Here is a 12,165-nt window from a genome sequence, read left to right as displayed (position 1 = left end):
GGAGGAGCCCCACCTTCTCACCTGTGGGTCAAGGTGGTACCAGTGGGGTCAATATGGTGATCACATGGGAGGGGGTTCAGCCTTACAGGGGGTTTTCAGGGTTGAGGCCGGGTGGGGGCCTTCAGCTCCTCCCTAGGGGTTTAGGATGGCGTGAGGATTCAACTTGGTTTGGAGGGCAGTGCAGAGCTGGGTTCAGCTCACCTTCCTTTCCCAGGACAACGTCCGTGACAAACTCCGACCCATCATCATCTCCATGAACTACTCTTTACCTTTGCGGATGCCTGAGCGCCCCCGACTGGGGCTTCGGTCCCTGGACGCCTACCCGGTCCTCAACCAGGCGCAGGCTCTGGAGAACCACACGGAGGTGGGTGGGGCCGAAGGACAGGGGCCCGGAGAGCTGTGGGGCGAGAGGGCGCTGTGGGTGGTGGGCCCTCCACGCCTCCGACCACCCCCAGGTCCAGTTCCAGAAGGAGTGCGGGCCGGACAACAAGTGCGACAGCAACTTGCAGATGCAGGCGGCCTTCGTGTCTGAGCTGGGGCAGCGGCTGAGCAGGTGCGCTCTGGACCGCGGGGACTGGCCAAGGGTGGGGCGGACTTCACTGGCTTTGGGGAAGTGAGGGGCGGGGCCCTATTGGTCTGGAAGAGGGGAGAGAAGTGGTAAGATCTGAGGGGAGGGGTCTCAGAGGGAGGCGAGGCGGAGAGGAGGGACCTTACTTAGCGGGGTGGGAGCTGTTAAGACTGGCCTTCCCTGGCCAGAAAAGGGGCTTTCTTCTGGGGGGCGGGGCCTAACAGGTCTGGGGCGGGCCCGGGGGCGGGGCTTTGGGCTCAGCCCGGGGCTCCTCCCCTGTCAGGCTCCAGTACAATAGAGACTTCCGAAAACTGCTGCTGAGCATCAACTTGACCAACACCCCAAGCCGGGAGCGGGCTGGGGAAGACGCCCACGAGGCGCTGCTCACCCTGGCGGTGCCTCCCGCCCTGCTGCTGTCCGCAGTGCGCCCCGTGAGTGCCTCCCGCCCCCTCGGAGCCCAATCACAGCTCCACCACGTATATGTATCCTTCATACATGTCCTGTGCATGTGTTGTCATTTGCCATGTGTCCCCCCCGCCCCAACTCCTCTAGGCTGGGCTCCCTCAGGTGCCTGCAGCGTCTCTGCTGCTAGGGGAACATATCGGTTCTCAGGCCTCTAGGGCTTCAGGCCCTGGACCACAGGAGAGGGGCGGGACAAGCCCTAGTCTGACCACCCAGACCTGATTTGTCTTCTTTCTTCAGCCTGGTGCTTGCCAAGCCAACGAGACCGAGACCATGACCATCGTTTGCGAGCTGGGGAACCCCTTCAAACGGAACCAGAGGGTGAGCGCCAACCACACCCTCCCAACTCCGTGGGTCCCAGGGTACTCCTCTGATGAGTTCCTTATCTTCACTCTGCCTGCCTGCTTCCCAGGCTTCCTTGAAGCAAAGAGCCAGAGTGGAGGAGGGGGGGGGGGATACAGTAGGGGGTGGGGAGAGACCCAGAGACAGAAAAATGGGGCTAGGGAGCTATGCACAAAGCTAGAGCAGGTGGAGGTGAGGAAACCGATTTTGCTGAGCACCTCCTATGTGCCAGGCCCTGACCCCAAGGCTGTGCTTCTATTATATGATATAATTCTCACAATCTTCTGAGGAGGTAGATGCTGATTTACAGAAAGGAAACATGGGCTTATAAAGTTTCAGTGATTGCTCAAGGTCATGTGGCTCCAAAGTAGTAGAGATGTTACTAACGGAAGAGAATGGGAAAAGGGAAACAGACGCGGGGCCACAGGAAGGTGGACACGTGGAGACAGGTGGCAGTGGGAGACCGCACCCTGAATGGGAGGAGGAGGCCAGAGAACCAGCTCCTTAGTGTAGCATTCAGCCCCTCGCTTCCCCATGGCGTCACCCCTGCCTGGCCCCAAACGCCCCTCTCTGCCTCCCTCACCCTCATGGCAGATGGAGCTGCTCATTGCCTTCGAGGTCATTGGGGTGACCCTGCACACAAGGGAACTCCAGGCACAGCTGCAGCTCTCCACGTGAGTGACCTCGAGAAGCCAGGCTATGTCGGGGTTGAGATGTCCTGGGCGCCCCCACCCCAGCCTCAGCTGACACGTACCTCCCCTATCCTCCGCATTCTTTCCCCAGGTCAAGTCACCAGGATGACCTGTGGCCCATGACCCTGACTCTGCTGGTGGACTACACACTCCAGGCCTCACTCAGCATGTGGGTACCACTCCCCCCAACCCCAGCCTGCGGGGCCTGAGCTAGGGTCTCCGCTCCCTAAGGTGTCTCTCAAGCTCCTCTGAGACACCTCTCCTGGCTTGGTATCCTTAGGCCAAGACATGGCAGCATCACTGTCATTATTCTTACTATTATTATTATTCTCCTTGCAAAGCAGGCAGCAGTGGAGGAATCAGAACCTCTGGGGCTAAGGTGTTGGTGTGGCCCTACCATTTCATGAGAGCTTGTTGTGCTAAGGATTTTTTTTTTTACATCTTTATTGGAGTCTAATTGCTTTACAATGGTGTGTTAGTTTCTGCTGTATAAAAAAGTGAATCAGTTATACATACACATATGTTCCCATATCTCTTCCCTGTTGCATCTCCCTCCCTCCCACCCTCCCTATCCCACCCCTCTAGGTGGTCACAAAGCACCGAGCTGATCTCCCTGTGCTATGCGGCTGCTTCCCACTAGCTAGCTATTTTAGGTTTGGTAGTGTCTATGTGTCCAAGCCTCTCTCTCACTTTGTCCCAGCTTACCCCTCCCCCTCCCTGTATCCTCAAGTCCATTCTCTAGTAGGTCTGTATCTTTATTCCGGTCTTGCCCCTAGGTTCTTCATGACCACTTTTTTTTTTTTTTTTTTTTTTTTTAGATTCCATATATATGTGTTAGCATACGGTATTTGTTTTTCTCTTTCTGACTTACTTCACTCTGTATGATAGACTCTAGGGGAAGCAACCCAAGTATCCATCAACAGATGAATGGATAAAGAAGATGTGGCACATATATACAATGCTAAGGATTTTATATACATCATCTCATTGTCTTCTCACACAGCCCCATTATATAGTGACTCTGCTTAACAGATTAACCCCACTTTACAGATGAAGAAACTGAGGCTCAGAGAGGATAAATAACTTGTTTGAGGCCATACAACTCGTAAATGCTAGAGCTGGGGTTTATCTCAGGTCTGCCTGATATCAGAGGAGCTGTAGTTAACCTTAGTGCCACCCCCCCACCGCTGCAAAGGCCCCTCCCATCCCCTGTGACTCCAACATCTTTCTTACTCCTAGGGTGAGTCACCGGCTACAAAGCTTCTTTGGGGGGACAGTGATGGGTGAGTCTGGCATGAAAACTGTGGAGGATGTGGGAAGCCCTCTCAAGTATGAGTTCCAGGTAAGGGGACCTCTGGGTCCAGGGTCTGAGGGTGTGAGGGTGGGGGTTGGTGAGATGGAGGTGGTTTTTCAGGAGACAGTGGCCATGACACCCCTTGTACCCACAGGTGGGCCCAGTGGGGGAAGGGCTGGCAGCCCTTGGTACCCTGGTCCTGGGGCTGGAGTGGCCCTATGAAGTCAGCAATGGCAAGTGGCTGCTATACCCCACGGAGATCACAGTCCACGGCAATGGGTCCTGGCACTGCCGGCCACCTGGAGACCTTGTCAACCCTCTCAACCTCACTCTCTCTGTAAGGACACCAGGGGAAGCGTTCACTTGCGTCTCATTTCCTTTGCAAGCTGCAGGGCAGAAAGGCCAGCGTCTTCCTCTCCCTCCCCTCCTCCATCTCTGGGACCTGCTCCTCCACCTGCCCTTTTGTCCTCTCCTCACCTTTGATCCTCCCTCCAACAAATCACCTCTTCCCCCTTCAGGTTCCTGGGGACAGGCCGCCATCTCCACAACGCAGGCGGCGACAACTGGACCCCGGGGGAGGCCAGGGCCCCCTGCCTGTCACTCTGGCTGCTGCCAAAAAAGCCAAGTCTGAGATCCAGCTGGTGAGTGACCAGGGCAAGGTTGGAGGGGATTGCGCCCACCCATCACAGGGTGGGTGGGCACCTGGGGGCACACGAAGCAAGGGAGATAGGTGCTATGCTCCAGGAGAACCCAGTCTGATGAGGTGATGTGGCCCCTGCCTTCAGGAGCCTCCAGTCAGAGAGAGGGACTCATCTCCTGCCCTCAGAGGGACCCCGCTGCCCTTGCCTTGTGTTGGGGAGTAGCCAGTACAGTGGACTGAAGGAAGAAATACTGATTCTATTCCCAGGAGCCCCAGCCTGTTGGGGGTGATATAGCTGTTCACAGCTTTGATCATTAGGGCTGGGAACGGGGAGAGGCAAGATGAAGATGGGGTGCAGGGCGCCCTCTGTCAGAAGGGAGAGGGAAGCAGGCCTGGGCAACAGGTTGAGGTCTAGCTGGGTGGAGAGGGAGAAGTGGCCTTCCAAGTAGAGGGAGCTGGCAGGAACAGAGGCTCAGCGTGGGAAGGCATTGGAAAGGTGGCGTTTGGGATTGGGCCCCATTTACACAAACAAGGATCAGATTTCCCGTTCTCCCTGTCGCTAGCATCTATGTATGCTTGGCCCAAAGAATGTGCCTTAAACACGTAAGTGCAGTGTGCCTGAGTGAAGGGATTAGGGCAGGCCCCTCCAGGTCAGCCATGGGTGGGACAAAGCCAGGGGCAAAGCCTGAAGAATCTAGAGACCCAGACCATCTCGTGTTCTGTGTTCCCTGCCCACCTCAGAGCTGTGGCGGTGACCACACCCGCTGTGTGTGGCTGGAGTGCCGGATTCCTGATGCCCCCGTCATCACCAACGTGACAGTGCAGGCACGAGTGTGGAACAGTACCTTCATCGAGGTCAGTGCTGGGGTCTGGAGGTCTCCACTGCCACCCACCCAGGCAGGGAGAGCAACAGGGAGAGGATGAGGCCAGAGTGCATGTGTGTGCCCGAGTGTGTGTCAGTGACTGCATGGAGACTGATACGTGCTGGGTTGTGCACCTGTTACTGTGTGGCGCTGTATCAGTGCTAGTCGGTGCATCTGTGTGGGGGATATGAGACAATTTTGTCTCTAGCCAAGATGACCTTCTCTCACATGTTCATTATTCTGTCATGATTCCATTGCTTTCCCACCTCCCTGCTTTAGCCCATGCTGTTCCTTCCTCCTGGACGCCAGCTCCCCTCTGTCATCTCTGCATGTAAACTTCTGTTCAGGCTTCACAGTCTCCCTCAAGAGACCACGAGCGAGGTCTTTTCTGACTTTTCCAGCTGAAAATGACCCCTCCCCTCTGGACAGGCACAGAACTTTCTCAGGAACCACGCATGCCACTTACCATGCTCTGCTCTGGGTTCCAGCGCCAGCCATCTCGTGCCACCTAGACCAAACTTTTTCTGTAAATGACTAGATTAAACATCTTTTCAGCTCTGTGGGCCACGTGCTTTCTGTTGCAACTACTCAATTCTGCATAGTAACACAAAGCTGCCACAGACAATACATAGATGAATGGGCGTGTCTATGTGCCAGAAATACTTTATTTACAAAAGCAGGTCATGGGCCAGATTTAGCCCACAGGCCGGACCTAGACTGTGACCTTCATTGTCTCTGCTGTTCCCAGCATCCAACACAGGACCTGACGCACAGATGAATGAATGACGTGTGTTCGTGTGTGGAGGAGAGGCCTGGTGTCAGGTCCTTTTGGGCGCTGCTTAAGGCTGGGGGGATGGTGTCCTGGTAGTTGTTGTTGACCCTGAGGGAGGATCAGGAGAGAGGCTCAGAGGGGCTTCAGCTGCTTCTTTTGACCCATCCTTCCCCCCTCCAGGATTACAAAGACTTTGACCGAGTCAGGGTAGCCAGCTGGGCCACCCTGTTCCTCCGAACTGGCGTCCCCACCATCAACATGGAGAACAAGACGGTGCGGGTGAGTGACCGTGCTGAGAAGACAGCAGTGCCTGGCCAGGGCGTGGGAGAACCGGGCATCTTTTCAGAGCATGTTCACACGCTTTAGCTGTGTGGTCTCAATCTTGGCAGCACATTGCAGTCCTCTGGAGGACTTCTGGTGTCTGGACTACACCCCTGATCAGTGAAATCTGAGTCTGTGGAGGTGGGACCCCAGCGTTGGTATGTTAAAAAGTACCCCCCAGTGATTCTGCTGTGCAGCCAGGGTTGAGAACCTCTGCTTGAGCTCATTTGATCTGCACGACATCTCTGTGAAGATGTCCCATCTCTGTGGAAACTTGAAAAGAAAGTTCCCAACTTGATTCTGAGTTACACATGGAAGACTAAATATGACAAAATTGCTAATAATTTGTTATGAAAAGGATATAAGTGGAGATATGAAGGGGATAGGTATAGGAGGTGAATGAAGTTTTAGTTAAATACATTATGGCACATTTCCTAAAATAAATTAAGGTAGTATAGGAAGGGCCAGAAAGGTCAATGGAACAGGATAGAAATTTACTTTATTATACAGATGGCATTTTTAATCAGGAGAAAAAGGTAAACAGGTAGTATTGGGAGAACACATTTGGAAAGTAAAGGCAAACCCCTGCCTCACACCATAAACAAAAACACATTTGAGTTAGATTATTTAAATATCGGAAATAAAATCTATTATACCAGGAGAAAATTCAGGAAATAATTTAATAATAATCTTTAAGTATGGAAAAAGGGAGTTATTTTATTAAACCCAGAAGTCACAAAGGAAAAATTTGACAAATTAGACTATATGAAATTTTATTTTATTTTATTTTATTCTTTAAATTTTTATTGGAGTATAGTTGATTTACAAGGTTGTATTAGTTTCAGGTGTACAGCAAAGTGAATCAGCTATAAGAGACTATATGAAATTTTAAATCTGTGTACAGCAAAAGAGATGGTAAGGAAACTAAAAAGGTAAATGATATATTGCTTTTAAAAAAGTTTATAGCATACATGACAAAGTATTGATAGACGTTTTTTTTTTTTTTTGCGGTACACGGGCCTCTCACTGTTGTGGCTTCTCCCATGGCGCAGCACAGGCTCTGGACGCGCAGGCTCAGCGGCCATGGCTCACGGGCCTAGCTGCTCCGTGGCATGTGGGATCTTCCCGGACCGGGGCACGAACCCGTGTCCCCTGCATCGGCAGGCGGACTCCCAACCACTGCACCACCAGGGAAGCCCGACATATTTTTAATATGTAAAGATAAAGGGCGGCATAGAGATAAACAGGCAGTGTACATAGAGTGAAATACCAATGTTCAATTCAACAGTAAAGAAATAAAAATAATAGCAATAAGATTTTTTTCCTATCATATTAGAAAATATTAAAAAGACTAATGCTGTCCGGTGCTGCTGAGGTAGAAGGAGATGCTATTGATTGGAATATAAATTGATGGATTCTTTTTGGAGGTGAATTTATCAATATCTATTAAATTTTTAATTGCACGTTTCCTTTGATCCTGCACACGATAATATATCTTAAGGAGCTAATAGGCCAAGTTTGCAAACATAAATATATGGGGATATTTTTAAAGCATTGTTTATAATGGCATAAGATTGGAAACAATCTAAACGTCTTTCAGCAGGAGATTGGTTCAATAAATCACGGTACATTTCCTACAATGACTATGCAGTCATCAGAAGAGATGAGGTTGATCTTTATTAATTGACATCGAAAGATAATGAAGAAGGTCGCAGAAGAGTGCGTGGAGTACACACAGATCCCATTTATGTGGAAGAAAAAATATATATGTTGAACACATACGTTTACAAATATGGAAAGAGCACCGCCCTGGCGGTCCAGTGGTTAAGACTCCACGCTTCCAATGCAGGGCGCGCAGGTTCAATCCCTGGTCGGGGTACTAAGATCCCACATGTTGCACAGCACAGCCAAAAAAAAAAAAAAAAAATCTCTCTGTCTCTCCCTCTCTCTCTCTCTATATATATATGGAAAGAGATTCAACAAAATGTTGAAGATAGCTTTTTCTATGGAGTAAAATTACTGGGAACCTTTAATTTTCTTCATGTCATCTTTAAAAAAAAATAATCAGAATAACTTTTTAAGAAATAATAATGTAGCGTCAGAAAAAATATTTTTCTATATATAAGTATATATTTAAAATATATGAAATAACTTCATATTATGAAACATATATTATATATATATATATCTTCATTGTAGGGGAAGGAAAAAATTGTACTATATGCTGGGCACTCTTTGTTTTTTTGTAAATATTTACGGAGTGTTGCTGTGTACCAGGTATTGCTCAAAGCAGTTTACTCATATTAAACACACTTAATCCTCTCCAGCAACCTGTGACGATGTAGGTATTATTAGCATAATCCCCATTTTATAGATGAACAACAGAGAGGTTAAGCGACTTGCCCAAGGTCACACAACTAGTGAATGACACAGCTAGGGCTTGAACCCAGGTGGTCTGGCTCCAGAACCCATGCTTTAGGTTTTCCTTTTGGTTCTCCACTGTATTATGAGGGAGGCATTATGACCCCCTTATCAGAGAGCATGAAATGGAGATTCAGGGAGATGAAATTACTAGTCCAAGGTTCCACAGCTTGTGAAGGATGGAGCTGGTACCCAAGCCCAGATGTGTGGGTCACAAACCCAGACTACAGGCTGCCTCCCAGATCTGAGGCTGCTCCTGTGGAGAAAGGGGAGGATGGAGGAATCTGCTGCTGTCCGTGGGCAGGCAGGGGCTTTTCCAGTCCCTGAGTGCCCCCTACTGGCAGTAGATCAAAAATCAGGGTCCTGCGCAGACGTACTAGAGAATGGACTTGAGGACACGGGGAGGGGGAAGGGTAAGCTGGGACAAAGTGAGAGAGTGGCATGGACATAGATACACTACCAAATGTCAAACAGATAGCTAGTGGGAAGCAGCCGCATAGCACAGGGAGATCAGCTCGGTGCTTTGTGACCGACCACCTAGAGGGGTGGGATAGGGAGGGTGGGAGGGAGGGAGACGCAAGAGGGAAGAGATATGAGGATATATGTCTATGTATAGCTGATTCACTTGTTATAAAGCAGAAACTAACACACCATCGTAAAGCAATTATAGTCCAATAAAGATGCTTAAAATAAATAAATAAATAAAAATTAAAAAAATATATGTGCAACTAAAAAAAAAAAAAAAAAAAAGCAGGGTCGTGGGTCCAGCTGGAACAGGAGGGATGAGCTCTGGGCCTAAGGGCATGGATACAAGGCTGAGCCCCTTCTCACCCCCTCCAGTTCTCCGTGGACATTGACTCTGAGCTGGTGGAGGAGCTGCCAGCCGAGATCGAGCTGTGGCTGGTGCTTGTGGCCGTGAGCGCCGGGCTGCTGCTGCTGGGGCTGATCATCCTCTTGCTGTGGAAGGTCAGGACACCCAACCCGCCACTGGGACGCCTACTCTGGGACCTCCTGCCAGCAGACCCTCACCAAGTCTCCCTTCATCTCAGTCCTCACGTCCATCTCACCCCCCATCCCCCGAGTCCCCCCACCCTCTTCCCAGCTCCCAGTCGCACCCCCTGCCCCATCCAGGATGCTCCTGCCTGGGTTAATGGGGGGACCTGCAAGCCAGAAAGGGGAACCAGGAGCTCTGGCTCCTGCTACATCACCAAGCTGGGGCTGGGACCCAGGCATCCGGGCTCCCCAGCCCTAAGCCCCAGTTCATGAGTGCTGCTGGCAAGGACCCCCAACCCCCCCTGATGGCCCCTCCGCACCTCCTCCCCTCCGCAGTGCGGCTTCTTCAAGCGAGCCCGCACTCGGGCCCTGTATGAAGCTAAAAGGCAGAAGGCGGAGATGAAGAGCCAGCCGTCAGAGACAGAGAGGCTGACGGACGACTACTGAGGGGGGCAGCCCCCCACCCCGGTCCACCTGGGTAACGCGGCCTCCGGCCCCTTTCCCCAAGCCCCCAGCTGGCTGGGGCCTCTGACTCTGCTCTCTCTGCTCCTCTTCCCTTACGGGCCCTCTCTGCACTTCACTCTGTCCCCAGCAACCACCACAAAGAGCAGGCCATTCTGTCGGCCTCCTTCTCCGTACCCCGGGAGAGCTCGGGGTGTCTGCTCTCACCAGCCTCCCCGCTGAGCCCCTCAAGGACTTGGGACCCCAAGAGGGAACCATAAAACCCTCCCTGTGCCCCCTCTGCTTTCTGGGGATTGGAAAAGGGTCAAGGCCAAGGCTAGGCCCCATCTTTGTAGGCCACAAGACAAACTTCAGAGTGATTCCACAACCCCATCCCCCACTTCTAGAGAAGGAAGGGACTAGTAGAGTCCTTCTTCTGGGAACCAGCCCTTTTCCTCTTGGGAGTCCCCTGGGGTGACACACTGACCCCTCCCGACATCGTGGTCAGGGTAGATCACCACCCCTCCCAGCCATTCCGTCAGCAGTCTCAGCCACTGCCCCTCTGTCTACATCTGCCTCTCCCTCTCCTCTCTGCCTTCCTCAGCTCCTCCTTCCTCTGGGGCCCGGGATGGGGAACGTTGTCCTTCCCGTCTCAGCGCAGGGAGATGGCATTGTGTTTGGGTAGGGGTCCTGGCTTTGAGGACCTCCGGGCGGCGAAGGAAGGGGCTGGGCACATCTTCCCACTGGCGCAAAAGCTGGATGCTAAGGGCCTTTCTCTTCTCCCCTTCTCCAGTGTGACTTCTTTAAGCGGACCCGCTATTACCGGATCATGCCCAAGTACCACGGGGTGCGGATCCGGGAGGAGGAGCGCTACCCACCTCCAGGGAGCACCCTGCCCACCAAGAAGCACTGGGTGACCAGCTGGCAGACTCGGGACCGATACTACTGACATCCTCCCTGATCCCACCCCTGCTCCCCTAGTGTCCCCTTGTTCTATTTATCATAAGTTATGCCCTGACAGTCCACAGGGGCTACTGCCTTTGGCTGGCACCAGCAGGCTCGGGCACACACACCTCTTCAAGTGTATGCACGTGCCATCCGGCCATGGCCTTCTCCCCGAAGGAGGGCTGGGGCCGTGGAACTTGCGCTGCTGAGCACTGCAGCCCTGTGCCCGGGACACATATGAGCACATATGGGTCCCACTGCTTGTGGACTGTGCTTGTGCACCACAGATGGTGCATGGACATGCGTGTCCCAGCCTCTGCCTGTGCCATAACCAAGCCAAAGGGCCTCCACCAGAGCCAGGAGGAAGAGGCCCCCAATGTGGTGACACCTCTGTTCACACTGGACCCATCGTGAGCCGTAGTCACTGGATTGACTCTGTCCTCAAGATGAAAACTACTGACAGGCCCCCGGTGCAGCTCCCAGTACCCATGCCAGAGAGCCGGAGCCTGCCTGAGGTTGTCCAAGGGGGTGTTCACAGGACCTGGCATGCTCAGACCCAAGAGCAGAAGGAACTAGAAGGAAGGCCCCCAGGATGGCTTTCTTTCATGAATCGTTGCGAAACCTCTGTCCTCAGCCATGGCCATTCCATGCACTAGCAGGAAATTCAGCCCTAAGAAACAAAGATGGACACAGTGCTAGGCAGCCAGGACACACTGTGCTGGGACTGCCCTGGGAGCACAGTGGAATCCTCAACAGAAGAGGGGACTGGTCCTGGGCCAAGGAGATGTGGGAGGGATACAGAGCAGATACCACTTTTCAGCCACATTACCATCCTGGCCTGGAGGGACCCCCACAAGATCACAGAGGGAGCGACACTTGAATGTAGAACGGGGAGGGAGCCCCAAGATGCCACATCAGCCAGACCCCACCCTGCCCCCACTGACCATGGGTTGGAGACCTAGAAGTGAAGCTCTTGGCTGTCCTTGGCTTTCAGAGCCAGGTTAGCTCTGCCTTCTCCCCTGTGGCCCATTCTAGAAGTTGAGGCTGGTTCCAGAAAACCTCTCCTGACCCCTGCCTACTGGCAGGCCCCCTCCCCAACCCCTCCCCACTTCCATGGTACTGTAGCAGGGGAGCTCCCTCCCCCTCCTCGTGCCTTCTTTGTATATAGGCTTCTCACGGCAGCCAGTAAAGAGCTCCCGGTTTGTACACACTGCATCTGCCTCCATCCACCCCCATGCCTCACCAACGCCATTCGGTCTGACGGATCATGCTACCTAGCTGACCCCCCAGGTGGACAAAGCCAGGTGCAGGGCTCATAGAGGTTGGGAGGGTGAAGCTCTACGGTGGAGATACCTGCTCCTGTTCTCAGGGGTGTCCCAGTCTAAGGGATGGTCATGGTCACATAACTGAG

At 52.6% G+C, this 12,165-nt stretch overlaps 1 protein-coding gene across 3 annotated transcripts in view; it reads left to right on the top strand.

The window, feature by feature from the left end:
- The window catches only part of ITGA3 (integrin subunit alpha 3), a 29,413-nt gene extending 17,453 nt beyond the window's left edge, over positions 1–11,960 (top strand). For 2 of the 3 annotated variants that reach the window (XM_082605189.1, XM_082605190.1), the window contains exons 14-27: positions 215–364; positions 456–553; positions 852–999; positions 1,271–1,351; positions 1,967–2,046; positions 2,156–2,233; positions 3,304–3,406; positions 3,513–3,695; positions 3,877–3,999; positions 4,740–4,853; positions 5,814–5,912; positions 9,216–9,341; positions 9,705–9,846; positions 10,603–10,766. In XM_082605189.1, the coding sequence (XP_082461315.1) occupies positions 215–364; positions 456–553; positions 852–999; positions 1,271–1,351; positions 1,967–2,046; positions 2,156–2,233; positions 3,304–3,406; positions 3,513–3,695; positions 3,877–3,999; positions 4,740–4,853; positions 5,814–5,912; positions 9,216–9,341; positions 9,705–9,815 (1,494 nt within the window). In that variant the 3' untranslated portion in view covers positions 9,816–9,846; positions 10,603–10,766. Of the gene's footprint in view, positions 1–214; positions 365–455; positions 554–851; positions 1,000–1,270; positions 1,352–1,966; positions 2,047–2,155; positions 2,234–3,303; positions 3,407–3,512; positions 3,696–3,876; positions 4,000–4,739; positions 4,854–5,813; positions 5,913–9,215; positions 9,342–9,704; positions 9,847–10,602 lie in introns of all 3 variants that reach the window. The other variant, XM_082605191.1, reaches the window with a different exon arrangement.
- The last annotated feature ends 205 nt before the right edge of the window (positions 11,961–12,165 follow it).

Source organism: Mesoplodon mirus (assembly GCF_964341445.2).
Source record: "Mesoplodon mirus genome assembly, chromosome: 18".
Classification (NCBI taxonomy): Eukaryota; Metazoa; Chordata; class Mammalia; order Artiodactyla; family Ziphiidae; genus Mesoplodon; species Mesoplodon mirus.
Note: the sequence above shows the minus strand (reverse complement) of the source record. Positions and strands in the feature narration are given on the sequence as shown.